The sequence below is a fragment of the Gloeophyllum trabeum genome, assembly GCF_000344685.1.
Source record: "Gloeophyllum trabeum ATCC 11539 unplaced genomic scaffold GLOTRscaffold_00007, whole genome shotgun sequence".
Lineage (NCBI taxonomy): Eukaryota > Fungi > Basidiomycota > Agaricomycetes > Gloeophyllales > Gloeophyllaceae > Gloeophyllum > Gloeophyllum trabeum.
Genome location: NW_006920416.1, coordinates 1,497,001 through 1,514,356, shown reverse-complemented (window position 1 = coordinate 1,514,356; position 17,356 = coordinate 1,497,001). Strand labels below are relative to the sequence as shown.

General features: G+C 51.8%; 7 protein-coding genes across 7 annotated transcripts; 3 read left to right on the top strand and 4 right to left on the bottom strand.

The window, feature by feature from the left end:
- Positions 1-1,124: 1,124 nt before the first annotated feature.
- Positions 1,125-2,847, top strand: GLOTRDRAFT_42061 (kinase-like protein; the record flags this gene model as incomplete). Its single annotated transcript, XM_007867926.1, has 8 exons — positions 1,125-1,259; positions 1,546-1,809; positions 1,864-1,972; positions 2,070-2,143; positions 2,194-2,262; positions 2,313-2,372; positions 2,431-2,574; positions 2,629-2,847. Coding segments are annotated over 8 exons (1,074 nt in total), but the record flags the coding sequence as incomplete, so codon positions are not given.
- Positions 2,848-3,057: 210 nt separating this feature from the next.
- GLOTRDRAFT_138945 (3-oxoacyl-reductase) lies at positions 3,058-4,260 on the bottom strand (the record flags this gene model as incomplete). The annotated part of the gene is made up of 2 exons (XM_007868320.1): positions 3,530-4,260; positions 3,058-3,464 (listed from the first exon to the last, which is right to left on the bottom strand). Exons 1-2 carry the CDS (start codon positions 3,882-3,884, stop codon positions 3,058-3,060), a joined length of 762 nt encoding a protein of 253 aa, XP_007866511.1. The 5' UTR covers positions 3,885-4,260.
- Positions 4,261-4,611: 351 nt separating this feature from the next.
- GLOTRDRAFT_129657 (uncharacterized protein) lies at positions 4,612-6,792 on the top strand (the record flags this gene model as incomplete). The annotated part of the gene is made up of 7 exons (XM_007868398.1): positions 4,612-4,793; positions 4,843-5,136; positions 5,194-5,424; positions 5,476-5,915; positions 5,965-6,125; positions 6,185-6,364; positions 6,433-6,792. The coding sequence occupies 7 exons, from the start codon at positions 4,612-4,614 to the stop codon at positions 6,790-6,792; spliced, it is 1,848 nt and encodes a 615-aa protein (XP_007866589.1).
- Positions 6,793-6,877: 85 nt separating this feature from the next.
- GLOTRDRAFT_42014 (uncharacterized protein) lies at positions 6,878-8,054 on the bottom strand (the record flags this gene model as incomplete). Its single annotated transcript, XM_007867921.1, has 2 exons — positions 6,878-7,341; positions 7,397-8,054. 2 exons carry the CDS (start codon positions 8,052-8,054, stop codon positions 6,878-6,880), a joined length of 1,122 nt encoding a protein of 373 aa, XP_007866112.1.
- Positions 8,055-9,112: 1,058 nt separating this feature from the next.
- GLOTRDRAFT_138942 (DUF1479-domain-containing protein) lies at positions 9,113-11,761 on the top strand (the record flags this gene model as incomplete). Its single annotated transcript, XM_007868319.1, has 8 exons — positions 9,113-9,352; positions 9,407-9,487; positions 10,225-10,288; positions 10,344-10,725; positions 10,780-11,120; positions 11,171-11,267; positions 11,326-11,379; positions 11,438-11,761. 8 exons carry the CDS (start codon positions 9,113-9,115, stop codon positions 11,607-11,609), a joined length of 1,431 nt encoding a protein of 476 aa, XP_007866510.1. The 3' UTR covers positions 11,610-11,761.
- Positions 11,762-11,782: 21 nt separating this feature from the next.
- Positions 11,783-12,983, bottom strand: GLOTRDRAFT_93838 (kinase-like protein; the record flags this gene model as incomplete). The annotated part of the gene is made up of 5 exons (XM_007868318.1): positions 11,783-12,004; positions 12,075-12,239; positions 12,295-12,489; positions 12,528-12,579; positions 12,664-12,983. The coding sequence occupies 5 exons, from the start codon at positions 12,981-12,983 to the stop codon at positions 11,783-11,785; spliced, it is 954 nt and encodes a 317-aa protein (XP_007866509.1).
- A 1,328-nt stretch (positions 12,984-14,311) lies between these two features.
- GLOTRDRAFT_129653 (uncharacterized protein) lies at positions 14,312-15,073 on the bottom strand (the record flags this gene model as incomplete). The annotated part of the gene is made up of 6 exons (XM_007868317.1): positions 14,312-14,410; positions 14,462-14,512; positions 14,572-14,670; positions 14,726-14,773; positions 14,822-14,900; positions 14,952-15,073. 6 exons carry the CDS (start codon positions 15,071-15,073, stop codon positions 14,312-14,314), a joined length of 498 nt encoding a protein of 165 aa, XP_007866508.1.
- Positions 15,074-17,356: the final 2,283 nt, after the last annotated feature.

The following is a 17,356-nucleotide window of genomic DNA, read 5'->3' as shown; positions in this document are numbered from 1 at the left end:
AAGATATAGACTATCATATTGCACTTGCATACTAGTATGATGGCTCCCGGATTCTCCGGATACAATACTAGGTTATAAAGTATAATATGTTATGTCTAGTTATACATGTATACACACCTATCAAATTGTTAGGAAGTCTCGTCTGCTTGCCGACAGGCCACAGCAGATGTTCAGTGGACTTAGAGCGGACACCATCCAGTGACAGAGTCACATATGTGACATGAGTGACTTATATGTTATATTTATTCGAATGCAATAGTCTGGGGCCCAGTTTTCCGGCTCGGAAAGCTTCCCAGTACTTCAAACAAATATTCTGAGGAGTTTTTGTATCTTACAATCACTCCCATAAGCCGTGATGAAGCAGAAGATGGGCTGGGGATACATCAGTCACAAACCATGTCACGTCACCCACTCACAGTGCGCTGCGCGATTATCAACAGTGCGCTGCGCTGGAATAAAAGTGCAAACGGAACGTCATAGAGCCACGCTCCGATCAGGTTCTGGTAGCATATATCACCGAAATGCACATAGACTTTGTCTACTTGCATGATTTGTGGGTCCACTCTATCGTAAAAATGTGGCAGGTGGCACATCTGCTATGCAACGCTTGCCGTACACCAGGATGATGATCGCTCGTTATGCACAGCTGCTTTGTCTTTTGCTCGCGCGCGACCGATCGTCCCTCCACTGATGACTGTTTGTTGAGAATATATAGGTGTGAGGATGAATGTAAGCTTTCTCTCAAAAATATCATGAGCTCTGGTGAAGTCGCGGTCCTCGAAGGCCGAAGTGCTGCAGAAATAGCCACGGACTTACTCGCAAGTCCGCTCCTAAAGCCCGCAGCCACTGTTCTGCAAGAAGTAGTGAAGCTATGCCAGAATGTTCAAAGGAATAGGTCAGTTGCCTCCCCAAAAATTGCGATGGATGGCCCTCCTGACGGAGCCGCGCAGACGTGCTGCACTTCAGCTAGCCCAGAGATGCGGCGTACTCCTTCTGGCTATACAGGATCTAGGAGAACGTAATTACCCGTCGGATATCACTGACATTGTTGTTTCGGTTGAAAGGTATGTCGCACGAAACCAACGACAAATTTGAAAGTTCTTACGCAGTAAAATATCAGCGTTCTCAGGATCATTTGGACGAGACTGTCAAAATGTACCAATCTCAAGTGGTTCGAACACTTCTCCAAACAGAGTGACATCGCCAGGAACATACGACAGTGCCACGTTGAGATCACTACTTGCTGTGACCAATTCCAGGTAGGCGAAGGCATACCTCTGCGTCATGCGAAGCCCACTGATCTGAAATGGCCAGATTAAGTCCCACATTCTAATGCATGAATGGCACGCCGAGTTCGAGAGGAATCAGAGCAGAGATAACGACGCGATGATTGCATACCTTGCAGACATTAGCAATCAAGGTAAACTGACCCATGAAATCGCAAAGTTAAGTGCGGAAGGAATCAACGAAATTTTTCAGCTGATGCGGAAGGTTTGGTTGTTCATGAAACACTCGGTTATCCTCCGCTCAGCCCTGATCGCCTAGTATATGTCGGAAAACCTCATCGGAAGTGATATCTGGCGCCCATTACTCGCTCAGAATTTACATGGACTCCTGCAAGTAACCGGGAGCCTCCTACCCGACCGGGAGCTGAAGAAAGGTGAAGTGATTATCGGGGGCGAGGCACGTGGCATAAAAACAGGGCAAGCCGTTCAATATATGGATTATTTCTTCGGAAAGTACCTGGACAAGGAGCCAATCATCGCCCGCAAATTGCGTCACATAACTGCCACAGAGGACGTTGTGAAGGTAGATCTCATAGGCGTTCATTTTTGTGTCGTTGTCCTGATGCCCATCGCGCAGCGCTTCGAGAGAGAAGCGAAGGTGTGGGGAAAAGTTTGGATGGAGGACAAGGGAAAATATACAGTGCCAGTATACGGCTTCTATCGCGAGGATGAAGGCGATATCGACGGTAGCGATGATCTGCTAAGCATCAAGATGTACGACGACTATCGTTCGATGTAACGTGTTCGTCCCGTGGTCCGCTGACACAAAGTGCAGGTATTTAGTTTCCCCACACTATGCTAACGGAACTGCCATCGAATACCTGGCTCAATACCCAGAAAAGGACCACACATCGTTAGTGAGTGCAGGCTATCTGGATTCCGCATTGGACGTACCTGAGTGCCCTAGCTTCGAGACATTGCGAAAGGCTTGCGTGCCTTACACGAGATGGACGTAATGCATGGCGACATGCGTGGGGTACGTGTATCCGACCCCTTCGAACAGATCTTTCCGCTGAACATTACTAGACCAGCGTCATGATAGACGATCGCGGGAACCCCTTGATCACCGACTTTGGCCTGAGTAAAGTGTGTATCAGGTTCAATCATTTCAAGTGATCTCAGCAGACGATATGCGTATGTCTAGATTCTCCTGGACGTTGGCGCAACAAGCGTCCCTCTAAGTCGCTCTACGGAATCAACTCGCTGGGTCCCGCCTGAGGTGCTGCACGCAGAGCCGCGGCAAAGTAAGAAGTCAGATGTTTTCATGTACGGCAGGACGGTCCTTGAGGTGAGTCCCCAGCTCCTTGTAATCGAGTATAATTTACTGACGCATTCTCGGCAGTTACTTACACATCAGGACCCTTTTTATGACGTCAAATCTGAAAACCGTGTAGTTCAGTTGGTCACAGAGGGGATACTGCCGAGCAGACCAACGGACGAGGAAACAATCAAAAGAGGCCTTACTGACAAACTGTGGGAATTTTTGAAGGACTGCTGGAGGGAGGACCCTAGGGAAAGACCGAATATGTCGCAAATCATCAAGTTCATGATGTATATGTGACACTTGCCTAGTCTTATTCCAATGCATGGACAGTTAGCTTAGATACCTCACTCGTGTAATACGAAGTTCGCCGAATTGGCAGTCAAGTTTGCGGACAAGGGCATCGAGGGAATGATCAGGGAAAGAGCGTAAATGGTTCATTAACGCACGGCGAGTGCCCTCCAGATCGTAGAATCCTGATACACGTAACTTTGAATTGCTAAACTATCCTCACGTACACGTCTGACCAGCATGGACAGCTACCGTGGACCCCGTCACATAACTCGCCTCGTCGCTCGCCAGGAAAGCCATCACGTTCGCGATCTCCCCCGGCTCCGCCGCGCGCTTCAGGACGTTCTTGCCTTCCACGAACGCACGCAGCGCGGGGTCGCCGACCGCGTACATCTGTGTCTTCGTGACGCCCGGCTGGATCGTATTTACGCGGATCCCGTGCTTGCCGAATTCCTGCGCGGCGGTGTTTCCGAGCCCGCGGATGGCCCACTTGGAGGCGTTGTAGGGGGAGAACTCAGGCTCGCTGTGGAGCGAGGCGACGGAGGATGTGAGGACAATAGCGCAGTCTTTCCCCTTGCTTGGGGAGGCGAGCATAGCAGCTACGGAGTGTTTGATACCAAGCCAGGCTTCATGAAATGGGATTAGTATGACCGTCGGATGGTGACCTCCGAACTGTGAAAGTGTCACTCACGTCCTCGCACGTTCACGTTGTATACCCTGTCGAGTAGGCTCACGTCCATCTCCAGCCACGACTGCACTCCGTGCATAATACCCGCATTTAAGCATGCTATGTCCAGCTTGCCAAACTTCTCGACTGCGAGGAAACAATGCTCTCTGACTTGGTCTTCTTGCGAGACGTCGCCCGTGACGAGCAGGACAGAGGGGTTGGACCGAAGGACCTCGGCCGCGGGCGTGAACTTGACATCAACTCCGACTACTTTGGCTCCCTCTGCGAGGAATTTGTGGACTGCTGCCAGACCAATTCCACTGCCGGCGCCTGTGATCAGCGCCACCTTGCCCTCAAGTCTTCCGGAATGAGTCGCCATAGAGAGAGTAGTCAAGCGATATTGCAGTGAAGTATTGGACAGATATCTCGGTCTCTAGTGCTCTTGAAAATGAGGCACCATTTCCAGTTGTGTCAATGGGGAAATATATCCTCAATCCCCCCGAGCGGCCGTCGCCCGTACGCCGTAAGGGGGCTGATTGCAGACGAGAGACCTGCTCTTCACCGGGCAGAAATCAGACGCCTGCCAGAGGTACTCGGAAAGCGTTTTCTCCTATATGGCCAATGCATGTTTGTTGAGCATCCCTGGTAGCACGACCTTGACTCGGACAGTCAGGCGTCAAGTGAAGCTTGAAGACTGATATAGAAGTTGACTTGAACATCAGTCTCCTGCAGGAAAGTCAACAAGTCAGTATCAGAGAAATAAAGATACAATCATCTGGTATGACGGTGCGGTCGACGCTGGTGGTAGTTGGATTCGAAGTCGGAACGCACACGCAGTCCACTCTGACATACCAAATCGGGGATTTGTCTTTTTCTTCCCTACACTTGAAGCTGCCTACCCTCCGCTGAAATAGTCAAGCTCTGCAGTCCTCGGCTCATTAAGTACAATTATTCTCTGATGTCGAATAGCGCCGCCTTCGCAGGCTCCTGGTCGTCGTTGCCGACGTCGCTCACATCATGGATGTAAGCCATTTCATAACAGAGTGCATTCATCGGAATATAACGTTCATAGTCTTGAAGTCATACAGTCCATGGGGCACACCCAGATGACCCCTGTTCAAGCATCTACCATTCCCCTTTTCATGCAGAATAAGGACGTCGTCGTGGAAGCAGTGACGGGGTCCGGCAAAACGCTTGCGTTCGTTATTCCAATCCTCGAACGACTCACCCGAAGACAGGAGAAGTTGAAAAAACATGAGATCGGAGCTCTGGTCATCAGTCCGACAAGGTCAGATCCTTCAGTTCGATGCGGCTAGCGCTGACTGCGAGGATCTTAGAGAGCTAGCGACGCAGATACATTCAGTATTCTCGCTCTTCCTGGATTCACAGCCGTCTGAAAGCGAGTCCAATGAAGATAATCCTAGCTCTCCTGCTCGTCGACTACCTCCAGCACTCCTTCTTGTGTCTTCCGACAAATCAACACCCGCTCAGGATGTCGAGCGGTTCCTCTCGACAGGATCGGACATTGTGATAGGCACGCCGGGACGCGTAGAAGAATTTTTGTTAGGGAAAGGAAAGGGTGTTGTGAGCGCGAAGGAGCTCGAGGTACTGGTTCTGGATGAGGCGGATAGGTGCGCTGTGCGCTCCTTTGTTACCCGCTCTCTTATCCTTACCAAGTCGTATGTCAGATTACTGGACCTCGGATTCCAGGCGACATTGACAAAGATCATCGCCCACCTTCCTAAGCAGCGGAGAACGGGATTGTTCAGCGCTACGATGACCGATGCGGATGCCTTGTCAGAACTGGTGCGAGTGGGCCTCCGGAACCCCGCTCGTATCGTAGTGAAGGTGCAGACCAAACGGAATAATGGGAAGAAGGTATCGGGTGAGGTGATCGAAGAAAGGAGGATTCCAGCTAAGTGAGTCCACAGCTAGACCGTCAGCAAGCTGTCGTGACTGACCGCCCGCAGCCTGCAAAACCTCTACCTGCCATGCCGGGCCTCGGAGAAAGTATTGCAGCTCACCCGTATCATCTCCCACGAGCTCAAGAGCAACCCCACTTCGCGCTGTATAGTCTACTTCGCCACCTGTGCATGCGTTGACTACTTTTACCGCGTGCTCTCGCCCCTCCTCCCGTCGAGCGTCACTCTCTACTCCTTGCACGGCCACCTTCCCCCATCCGCGCGCTCCAAGACCCTCTCGTCCTTCGCCGCCGCTCCATCTGCCTCAATCCTCCTCGCGACAGACGTCGCCGCACGTGGACTCGATCTCCCCGACGTCGACGTCGTCATCCAGTTCGACCCGCCGGTCGACCCGAAGGCGTTCAGCCACCGCTGCGGGCGGACGGCCCGCGCTGGGCGGAAGGGACGTGCATGGGTACTGCTTGTTGGGCGCGAAGAGGGTTACGTAGGTAAGCCGTCCGAGTGACTTTGTGACCTTAGTCTAATATATCACTTCAGATTTTATGGCGGTCAGAAAGATTCCCATGAAGAAACACGCCTATCTCACGGAAGACGGGTCGTCTGTAGCCCATGACGAACGCCCCGAGGACCCGGCAGTCCAGCCAATACTACAGCAGATACGCAAGACTGTATTGACGGATCGAGCGCTCCACGAGAAGGTGCAGTATCGTCTCTTGCATAGCTTGGCTTGCTCAGGCGCGGACTGACGTTGCAGTAGGCGACAAAGGCCTTTGTCTCCTTCGTCAAAGCGTACTCGAAGCATGAAGCGTCGTACATCTTCAGACTGAAAGACCTGGATCTCGTGGGGCTCGCCAAAACGTTTGGATTGTTGCGGTTGCCTCGCATGCCAGAGCTGAAGGATGCGGAGAAGGCCGGCTGGGTGGATGCGGACGTGGATGTGAGTACCTTCCACAAGTCGTTACCCAGTCTGCGTTAGACCGGAGCGTGACTCACTATTGATATTAGTGGGACTCGTATGCATTCTCGGATCCGGCCAGGGAAGCCAAACGGCTAAGCGAAGCCGAGGAGTCCAAATCCAAGGACAAAGCCCCTGCAAAGAGCAAGAAGCCTAAAGCCAAAGTGGCCGTAGCTTGGAGCGAACAGCTTGCGAAGAAAGAGGGCAAGGAGAAGCGCCGAGAGATAAAGGCTGCTAAGAGGAAATGGCTCAAGTCACAGCAGACTCAGGAAGGGATGAAGCGCGCGCGAGCGGACAGCGAGGACGCAGATGATTGGAAGGAGTTGGCAAGGGAGGAGAGGATGGCGAAGAAGGTGAAGAAGGGGCTGGTTGAGCAGGCCGACTTTGATAACGAGTTCGCTGAATTATGACTTGACCGCAAACACAGCCCGAAGTCGAGTGTTCCACATAAATTAGAGCATGCTTTGGTATAATAATGATACAACTAGCGAGCCGTTACTCTAATGTTATACTAGTAGGCGGGGGATTCCAACCCTCCCCGAAGACTCGTCTGAGCAGCGGGGCCATGCCCAGCACGCGGGTATCCCTGCACCGCTCCTCCTCGGTCTTGCTCCCCCACGGCCACCACTTCTTCCCTCCCCACACGTCGCGCATCGCCTCGCGCTCGTCATACGCTGCGAGCCACCACTGGTAGTAAAACCACGTGGAGCCGCAGCGGCCCAGCGGGCCCTCACCGTTATCCCACCACATGGACAGGCGCGAGACGAGCGAGTAGTTGGGCGCGGCGGGGTCGGCGAGCCAGACGGTGATGAAGCGCGAGGGGTGGAGGAGCATGAGTGCGTTCATGAGCGTCTGGTCCTTGCCAACGAAGACGCCTTGGGAGAGGTAGCTGTCGTGGTAAGCGTAGTAGAGCTTGCGCCACCAGTTGATAGCCCTTGGTCTGCCGCCGAAAAACGAGCCTGAGGAGACGCATGCATTAGTTCACAAAACAACATGCTCGGCAGGGTAACTGACCTTCGCTGAACTCGTTGTCGACGGGTCCCATGCGCTCGGTCCAGTGCTTCATGCTGGCATGCGGGGTATCCCAGATGGGGAAGAATATGAGGTCGTCTTCGGGTGCGCCGTTCAGCCGTGCGCCCTCGCGCCAGATGGCATCCACCCGCTCCGCACTAGGCCAGTCGGCGTACTTGTGGTCGCTCCGGAAGCTGCCCGCGTCATTCCAGAACGCGTAGTCGTACCGCTTACCAGAGCCCTGAGCGTTCTTCAGGCCTTCCTCGAGGAAGTACGGTTTGCCCGCCCAGATGGCGTACAACTCGGGCGAGTGCCTGTTCTTCTCCCGGTCGATTTGGTGCATCTCTGCGTACTTATCCTCGAGGCCCTTCAGCGGGGGAATGTCAAACGGTGAGGTGTATGAGGTGTTAATGGTGATGGGCAGCGAGCCGCGAGCATCCCGCACGAGCTGTTCCATGTCTGGCGGGGCGAAGAAGTAGATGTCGGTCGTGATAGGGCCCAAGAAGCGGGATAGCCAGTAAGAGTAGTCGCTCATAGGGTGCTTCGACTTGGAGAGCGGGAAGAAGGCGGACACAAGGAGGATTTCTGTCGTATTCGGCGCTGTATTTGGTCCATCCTCTTGGGGGTGAATGAGGTCAGACAAAGTTGCACTGCCGGACATGGGATCCGGCGTGATGACCATCCATGACGGGCGAAATGTTTCGAAGGTGAAGTATGACAGAATAAGGCCGCAGGTCAGTAGAACGAGTAAGAATATGCAAGATCGCTTGCGAGCCAGACTTGACAACCCCATGCTTGGACTTCCAGAGACGACAGCCGTAGAGTATTCGCAGATTCTCCTCGCAGGGTAATCTTCCGACTTAAAAGCTTGTGCAATCACTGACGCTGTAACCTCCGAGATATGGATACCAGAATCCACCCGTTCTGCGTAGTTCTCAGAGAGAGCTGAAAAATTAGGGCGGATCTTACGCACCGTCTAGTATCTGTACAAATACCGAACATGCAGCAAGCACCGTCAATCGAGCTCTATTCCGCTGCGAGCTTCATCAATTGCATGGTGCTGTGCATGTCGCGTCTTGCCGGCGGCTCGGCGCAGCGGGTAACATAACCCAAAATGGTATGTTTTCCACGTTTGTTTTGATCGCAAGAACATCCAACATGTGGGGAAGGGAAACGAAGATATGCGAGACGGTAAGCGTATGGTCTCACCCCATTCATGGTCGCAATTAACGATCCGCGGAACTGGGTACCAGCACATGAGCTCCGGATGGACTGATAATCCATCTGAATCTCAAGTAGAACAAGGAACGAGAATCTGCTACTTGGCCGCGTTAACTTCCTATATACTATTGGCCACGGCGATGATTTTAGCTCCGGGAAAGAGATCAAGAATATTCACGAGGAACGTCAGCCAGAAAGCATATGCTGGGGGGTTATTTGGTGTCGACTGGAATATGAGCCAGGTTCGTTTTGCTCTTGAACGGCTGGTAACTACGATGCGAAGACTTGCGTAGAACCATGCTTTCCACCATATTAATCTTCGGTTATCATCGTCATTGTGACCGTATTTGATATCGGCAAACAGGTCAGCAGGTCTACACAAACTCTGCCAAATCAGCTTCGGCAGTTATATATCGTTGGGAAGGCTTGAGCAACTTTCAGTGAATTCTGACGTCCACAGTAATGCTGTCTACGCTCGCAGCAAGGTCTGTACCTGGTATGGCTCCCATTGCTGCGAGGTGGTTGGCTACCGCCGCGCCAATGGGTGGTGGTAGCCAGCGGAAGGAGGGATCCATCGCCGACGTGTTCGCTTCCCTCTCCGACACCGCGGAGCCCTTTCCAGCAAGGTTTGCAGAGCTCAAGAAGCAACTCTGGAAAGACGAACTTGTAGAGAGTTGGAGACAAGTGCTCCGGGACCTGAAGGAAGAGGTGGAAGTGATTGCACAGAAACAGCAGGACGTGAGTTGACAGACCTAGGACCTTCATATGACTCAGCAATGTCTGTGGCGGTAGGCTATACCACAGGTTTCGTTCAGGGAGATGGAGAAAGGCCTTAGTGCAAATCAGATTGCCGCAGTGAAGAAGGCGGGCTCGGTGATACAGTCCCGGACAACCAAAGACAACAAATTCGGTGACAGGATTTCCTGAGGTCCAGCAGCCGTGGGAACCATAATTTTATTGCAGAAACGAGTGATTTAGACTCTAAAGAAGACATTGGCACGAGCCGATTTCCCATAAACCCCCTGTAGCCTTCAATAATGGGTCGGGATGGGCCAAAATTTTGGCCGTATACAAAACAAATCGGGAAAAATGCGGAAAATATGCCAATCGACTCCTTTCAACCAGCTGAGTCTGATTCCGGCTTAAATCTAATAATTGGACCAGCCGATATGCCATAATAGCTCTCATAAGTGCAGGCCAAATATGGCAATCAAGGTAACATGTGCCATAAATTTGAACTTCCTTGCCAGTGGGCGGCCTCAGAAGGAGGTCCGAAGTCTTTTGCAGCTCCATGCAAGGGTTTACAGGTCACCAAATGCTCAGGGCGTGACCTGGGAAGTCCGGTGACCGTGTAGAATGTCGTTGAAATGGCCCAAAAATTTGGCCATATCAAAAAGTCGTGGGAAAAATAAGGGGACCTCATTTTTGGACGTTTCCAGCCTCCCTGAGTCCAAATCTGAAGTCGGTTTCCCGCCAAAAAATCTCGTTCGGTCAGAAATCAATTTGTTGCCTTTGCTTGTCCGGGACTGTAGTCCGGGGAGGCGTTCCCAAGGCGGTATGACACCCCTCTGCATGTCCTATGGCAATCTCATCGACTTGATATGCTCCAGGAAGCACTTGCTTGGAAGCAGTCCATTATCGACTACGCTTCCGCGAATAAACCTCTGGTGAAAGGTGGCCCAATTTGGACTTATTCTCCCCATATATAATTATGAACTAATACTCGCAGGGTTCCCACCGGACAACATACAATTCTTCGAATTGTACAACTCCCCGGCCCAGATCCAAGCCCGCACCCACCCGGCTCTAATCAAAACCCAAACGTTCCTGCTATCTCTTTGGCACACCTCTAACCCGTCCTCTCCCGTCAGCCTTACAACGCCCATCTCGTACTTCGACCGCCTGCGCATCCGGTACCCGGACCCCAAAGATGACTGGGGAACACGGGGTCTGGGTCCGCACATCGATGGCGGGTCGATTGAGCGATGGGAAGACCCGGGCTTCCGGAGCTGCTTCGGGCGGATACTAGAAGGCGGCGACAGGTGGAGATTGCATGATCCGTTCGACGCTACTCCCAGATTGAGCGCGAAGCAGGATCTCTATGAGGCCCCGTAAGTAGCAGACTTATCTCGTGGGTTGTGCAGCGTACTCAAAGGAAATCACAGTAACCAATGTACGGTTTTCCGTGCCTGGCAGGGGTGGACGTCCATTTCTACCACTGGTCCCGGCGAGGGCACTCTACGCGTGCTTCCCATGTTGTCACTCTCTACCGCCTACATTCTCCTTCGACCGTTCTTCAAGCCTACGCAATTTATCGCTTCATCGGACGGGAAGAACGTGCCCTCGCTTGAGGCAGACGACTGGGTCCCGGATCTCGAGAGCCCCGAGTTTCCCGGGAGCAGGCTAGGGAAGACGCAGGAAATGAACGTCGGCACCCATCCACACCTGCAGCTGGCTCGCACGATGGTATCCGTCCCGACCGTCGAGCCGGGCGACCAAGTCTACTGTATGTCCATCCTTTACTAGCATGCATTGGTGTGTAATCCCGATTGGTAGGGCACTGCGACGGCGTGCACGCTGTCGAGTCCCGCCACGCCGGGAAAGGGGATTCATCCGTCATGTATATCCCTGCTGTACCACTTACCTTATACAAGTACGTCACCCTTTCCCTTGTCTCACCAGCGAACCTGCTGATATAACCAATGAAATAGTGCACAGTACCTCGATAAACAGCGAGAAGCATTTTTACTAGGGCTTCCACCATCGTCAGCCTCCGTCTATCACTTGCATTAACAACGGAACCATTGACAGTTATCCTTTTAGAGACTTCCCCGGAGGCGAAGGCGAATCGAGGTTCAAAGGCCGAGCGATACCGGAAGATGTAAGAAACGTCGAGGGATGCCGCATCCTGGGTCTCGCACCCTTCGATGTACCGCAGGACGCCACCGAAGGAGCTCGAATGGTGATTGAGGAGGCTAATAGTATTCTCTTTTAAGACTACGCAGACACCGTTCTACGGAATTCAGCGCGTCTGAGGCAGAAACACAGGGTCGTATCGGTTACGAGTGCACACCCTACAAATTATTCGAAATACCATGTATCCGGTACACTAACATCATTGGATTCGTACAACAATGCGATGGCGATAAAGAGTGCAGGTTGCGATGATTAGATGGAATCCATGACCTCCACCACGCGATGCATACTGGGCCGCCTTGCTGGGTCTTCGCTCCAACATTCTTGCAAGAAGTCCCATAATGCATCATTGAGGCCCCTCAGGCGCACGACGTCGTCCTCAGGTCTGCTTGGACGGAAGCCTGGTGTATGCTGAACATGGTAAGTTACCCCGTATGACCGCATTGCACGGTAGGGTCTCTCGTGAGTCAGAAGCTGTGTAGTTGGTGGTTAACGTGCTGTCCTCGAACGATATTGTCAATACTGAGCAGACGGTAATAGTTACCTCGAGCACGGTCATACCGAATGAGTAGACATCCGACTGCTTGGTAGGTGCTGCCGGAACGTCCAAGTTTCTGTGCAGCTCAGGGGCGTGCCAATTGGCCGCACGAAAAGCTAAGAGCAAGAATCCCTGCTCATCCTTTATTTTCTGGTCTGCATTGCATACGACCTGAGACTCAGAATTTGTTATTTTGAATTATAGAGAGATAGAGAAGTGCACTGACGTTGAATACACCACCCTCGGAGAGGAGGGGGTTGCCGTCCGAGTTAATCATCACGGTAGTCTTCGAATCATCAGTTGGGCAGACAAGATGACCATCAGTGAAATCTCTCACTCCTCGGATGTCGCCGTGTACTATATCCATCTCATGTAAGAACAATAGGCCTTTGGCAATGCCTCGAATCTGGCAGGCAGAGTTCTGCGTCATGAAATAGAAGGAAGTTCCACGATACTTACGATATGCATATGGTCGGCCATGGGATTATTGATGAGGTACCTCGTTGCACACCTATTTTCATAGTACGGGTGTACTATGCAAAAGTGTCTGTGATGCTAATAAGCTCGAGGCCGGCGGACACCAGAAGTAACGCACTCTAGCCAAGGGAAACTGGGCTGCGGGTCCGGGAGGAAACCATATACGGGCGAGATATACTTCCCCTTGTCCTTCTCCCAAGCTTTGAGCCATAGTCTCGTTTCCTTGTCGAACAGCTGAGATAAACTGTTCAGGAAGCCTTCGAAAAAAATGGGGAATGAGCTGACATCTATCCATGCCGACTCTCCAGCCGGTGCCGCTGTAATAGCTTGTACGGTGACTTTCTGGTTCCCTAGATACGTCGCGATGTAGTGTGAGATGTCCCAATCAACGCCTCGCTCGACCTCCAAGTATTCATTGGGGAGTATCAGGAGCTGCATGTTCTAAGTGATTATGATGACCAAAGGTTTGGAATTGAAGGCGTCTTGCAGCTGATTGAGGGATAGAGATTATGTGGTCCAAAGCAAGGAACGGGGCGTATTTATCCTATACAACTTGACGACGCAGTTCTGTCGTTCTTCAGAAGCTGGAACAATAGGCGAAACCATGTAGATGTCCTACATAAGTCATTCGAGTCTTGTATGCAAGATTGATGAAACTCGCTATGTGACTCTGAAATAACATCAACGGAACAAAGGAGCATCAACCTTGGGAAACATGCAGTATGATTGGAGAATTCACCAAGTCGTAGCACCAGAAGCAATAAAAGATGTGACCAGGCACTGTTCTGGAACAAGCCGGTGGTGTGGTGTTTGTCTCGCGCGGTCCTTGCCGGGCCGCCATGGTTGGCCGCCATGCTAGTGTCGAGCCCGGAAGAGGTACACTGCTCTTGGAATAATGATGTCGCCTTGTTTTCCTTGTCTTGTTCTCAGAAGAGCATGAATAAATCCCTACACAGAGACCAGAGAATTCGGATGCATGCAGTTCGTGCCTGGCCTCACTCAGCAACCAGGTTGTTAGTCATTGTAGGTGCCAGTGGGTGCCAGCGCCCCCACGTAGATTTAATAGAAACGCTAGGAATTATTCTGCTTCCCGAAGGCCGAATCAGGTCAAATCATTCACTGCATGCAACCGACCATAGTTCCTTTCCACAGATCATAAGATGAAGCCATACCATTCCAGGAGTGGGGCTCACTCCTTGTCAACTGAAGTCAGCCTACTGAGCTTGGAGTACTAGTCAGCCTACCAGCTAAAGTCTGAATCGGCGGAGCACCTATGAGTAATATGAGATGTATCAAGCCAACGCGATATCATCTTTGAGTCAACCACTATTAGTGGTCGACATCACCGAATCAACGGCGAACCACGTCGCTCCGGTGGCTGTGCTTTTGAGTATTTTGATTGGCTGTTTCATGTGTCAGGCACTGCCACACTAAACCCGCGTTTCCTACTTACCTATGATTCTTAGGTCGCCGGAGACGAGAGAGTATGAACATTTATAACCAGACTGTGCAGAAACCAAATTAATTGATTCATTGATTGTGGCACAATCGAGGGCTGGGCCCTGGGCCATCGTACAGATGCAAGAAGCTGGCATAGACGTCGAAGGCTTAGTGGAATAACCCGTGCGACCGTGTTTCACTTTATTTTTAAGAGTCTTGAAGAACCGACTAAAAGGTTTTGTTGCACGGAATGATTCGTTTGGAGCTCCCACTCGCGCAGGTGGTCGAACTCGGAGCTACATACAAGCAAGTAATTCCCCGATTGGTCAGGACGTAGACAAGACATATATCGGCCAATCCGCCCAAGGTGAGGGCATTATTGCCTGTCCCTTCAATACAAATCCCATCTTCTGGTACACGACAACCTGACAATATTCGTGATTGGCTGAGTGGAAAATCAGTCCCTCCTGACTTACATTATTAGGGTTTGTCGTGCTCAACGCAACGGGGTGGCCCAAACTCGACGCCTAATTGGAAATTTGAAATGAGAATTCAGACAAACTTGGGACTACGAACATAACTGTACCTTCTCTCGCAAGAGCCCCATGAGAGCTCTGGCGATGCCTTTCCTCTGGTACTCCGGGCGGACCATAACCATGTAGATCCAGAACGATTTCAGATTACCCTTGTGGATGCATGAATGTCCCGTTCAGTAGCCTCTCGAAATCAGATTTTGATACCTTTGGACCAAGGCTTTCTTCCACGAGTTCGTGAAATTTGTTCGTGTACTTTGAGCAATGAGTCGACTCTCGCTGATATCAGGGATCTGCACATACAGTAGTTTTGAAATATTCTTTTCCGGCGTCGGATAGCTTATCCATAAATTCGTTGAAGCCAAGCTCACGCTCGACCTCACTGCAGACTTTCTGTGAATCCTGTGGTAGCACATTAGAATTGGACTCTTACGTGCTAAAGAGGTCTCGTCCGGGAGGTATTGCCAATATGAATCCCAGTATTTGTCCACTGGAATCTGTTGCACCGTAGTATTCACCGTGCAGGGTTCCTGCTGCCAGCACCGCGCGTGCCATCAATGGGACCAAGGTGATATCACCTCCGGTAAGGCTCTTCGAAGCGGCTCCTAGTTCAATGCACGATGATGAGTATCACCGTTATCATTATAAACGTCCATGACCTGCCATCTTGCATGAGACTACTGTACAGGTCGACGGAAGCATTTATCTGGGCTGCTATAGCAGAGTGAGACAGACCTCGGTTCCGAGCATTAGCACATACCCGAAGGGTGCTCAATACGTTGAAAGGTGATGTCGTCGGGCACCATCCAAGGGGCCAACGCGGGTATTACCGACGACGTCAACCCTATTGTCGTTGTCCCTTTCCAAGTTTACGGGGTCCCGATTTTCACTTTCTTGCACGGTTTGCGTGCACTTTCTATTTGCGATTTCCCAGAGCTGTATTAAAATCTGAATCTTTTTCTGTACCGTTGAGTAGCATTCTAGCACAGGTCTACATACTTGTTGTAGTGGTAGGACATACGCTATACCTTTGATAAATGCATCAAGCAAAATCTGAGGACGCGAGCTGTAGACCACTTGCCTGATTCGGACAAACGACGCAGTGTGTCTGAAAACCGGCGATGCGAGACTTTTTCTAACAGTCCTCGTTGAATGGTGCAAGGATTGCTGGTAGTCTTGAATTTGCAGTTGTATATTGTATCATGTAGAGTCTGTAGCCTGTCAAAGTGTCTTGTGCTTTCTATACTAGTACATCGGCAAATTTGAAGAAATATGTATCCATCAATGTAACGGTCAAGGCGACCGAAACCGAAGCACAGACGTAGAACGGAAGACGAGTAGACGCTGAGACCGTACTGGCGTTGATTCGACGGGGAAAAGGGGAGAGTACAGGGAGCTACCGGTATAAGTGACCGTTTGACTACTCCTAACTGTCAGATACCGGAAACGGAAGCCGAAAGGTACATGGTAGATACGATGTCATCCGCGAGGGCCGTCGGCCGAATACATGCTTGCACTGCATTCTAGAGCCAGAGTCCGTTGTCTATCTAAGAGTGACCGTTAAGATAAACATAAGACAAAATAGGAAATAGTCCGTTGAAACATAGGAAGTGGCTGTGACGGCCTTAACCGTCACATTATCCCCCTTTTAAGGCGGACGGCGGCGCGAGCGGGGAGCACGCAAGGGAGGATCCAACCTCGCCGCAGGACGAGACACACGACCGGTGCGTGTCGTGGTCTGCGTCGGCGGTACGTACTCAGCGCGGGGATTCTGACGTACGACCAGCGGCGAAGGAGAGCGCGGGGCAGCGGAGGGCACGGCAGCGGAGGGCATGGGCTCGGAGGATGCGGAGGCAGCGGGCACGGAGGACGCGGAGGGCTTGGAGGAGGGCATCTGGGCAGAGGGAGGAAGCGGCAGGTCAACGGCAGCGGATTCGGTAGATAGATTATAAGATTTAGAAAATACTGTTGCATGGGGGCGTGGAGCGCGAGGATGATGCCGGTGGAATCGCTCGAGAAGTTCATCGCAGGTTGACGGGATGTCGGACAAGGGGACCCACGAATTCTCGGACTCGGGCAAGGACTTCCACCGCACGAAATATTCGTAGCGGCGGCCAATCTTTCTGCAATCTAAAATAGAATGAATCTGAATGGAATCTTCGTCAGCGAGCTCGAAGGGCTGGGGAGCAACGCTGGAAGCGGTGGAGAGGGGATTGTGATAGGGTTCGAGAAGGGAAACATGGAAAACAGGATGGAGTCGAGAAAGATATGATGGTAACTTGAGAAGGTAGGCTGAAGAGCCAATCTTGCGAACGACGGGGTAGGGGCCGAGTCGGCGGTGATCTAGCTTCAGGGATGGTCGAGTAGTCTTGATATTGCGTCGGAGCAACCAGACAAGCTGGCCGGGTTTGAGCTCAGGCGCGGGGAGGACTTTCTTGTCATAGTACTTGGCTTGAAGGTCTTGGGCACGCTTGAGTTCGGCCTTGAGCTCGGCATGGATATGCTCGAGGCGGCGAGACAGATCTTCGGCCGCAGGGACAGTCGAACGTTCGGTGAGTCGGGGGGTGAAAGCCGGATCGTAGCCGAGGTTGGCGAAGAACGGTGTTTGTCGAGTCGAAGAGTTCTCTAGATTATTAAAAGCGAACTCGGCGACTGGGAGATAATCAACCCAGTCGTCCTGCTGGTAAGAGCAATAGGCACGTAAGTACGTCTCGAGGGTTTGGTTTGTACGTTCCGTCAGACCGTCAGTCTGCGGGTGGTACGCCGTAGACGTCCTCGCGTCGATTCGCAGGAGTCGAGTGAGCTCGGACCAAAATTTAGAAATAAAAACAGACCCAC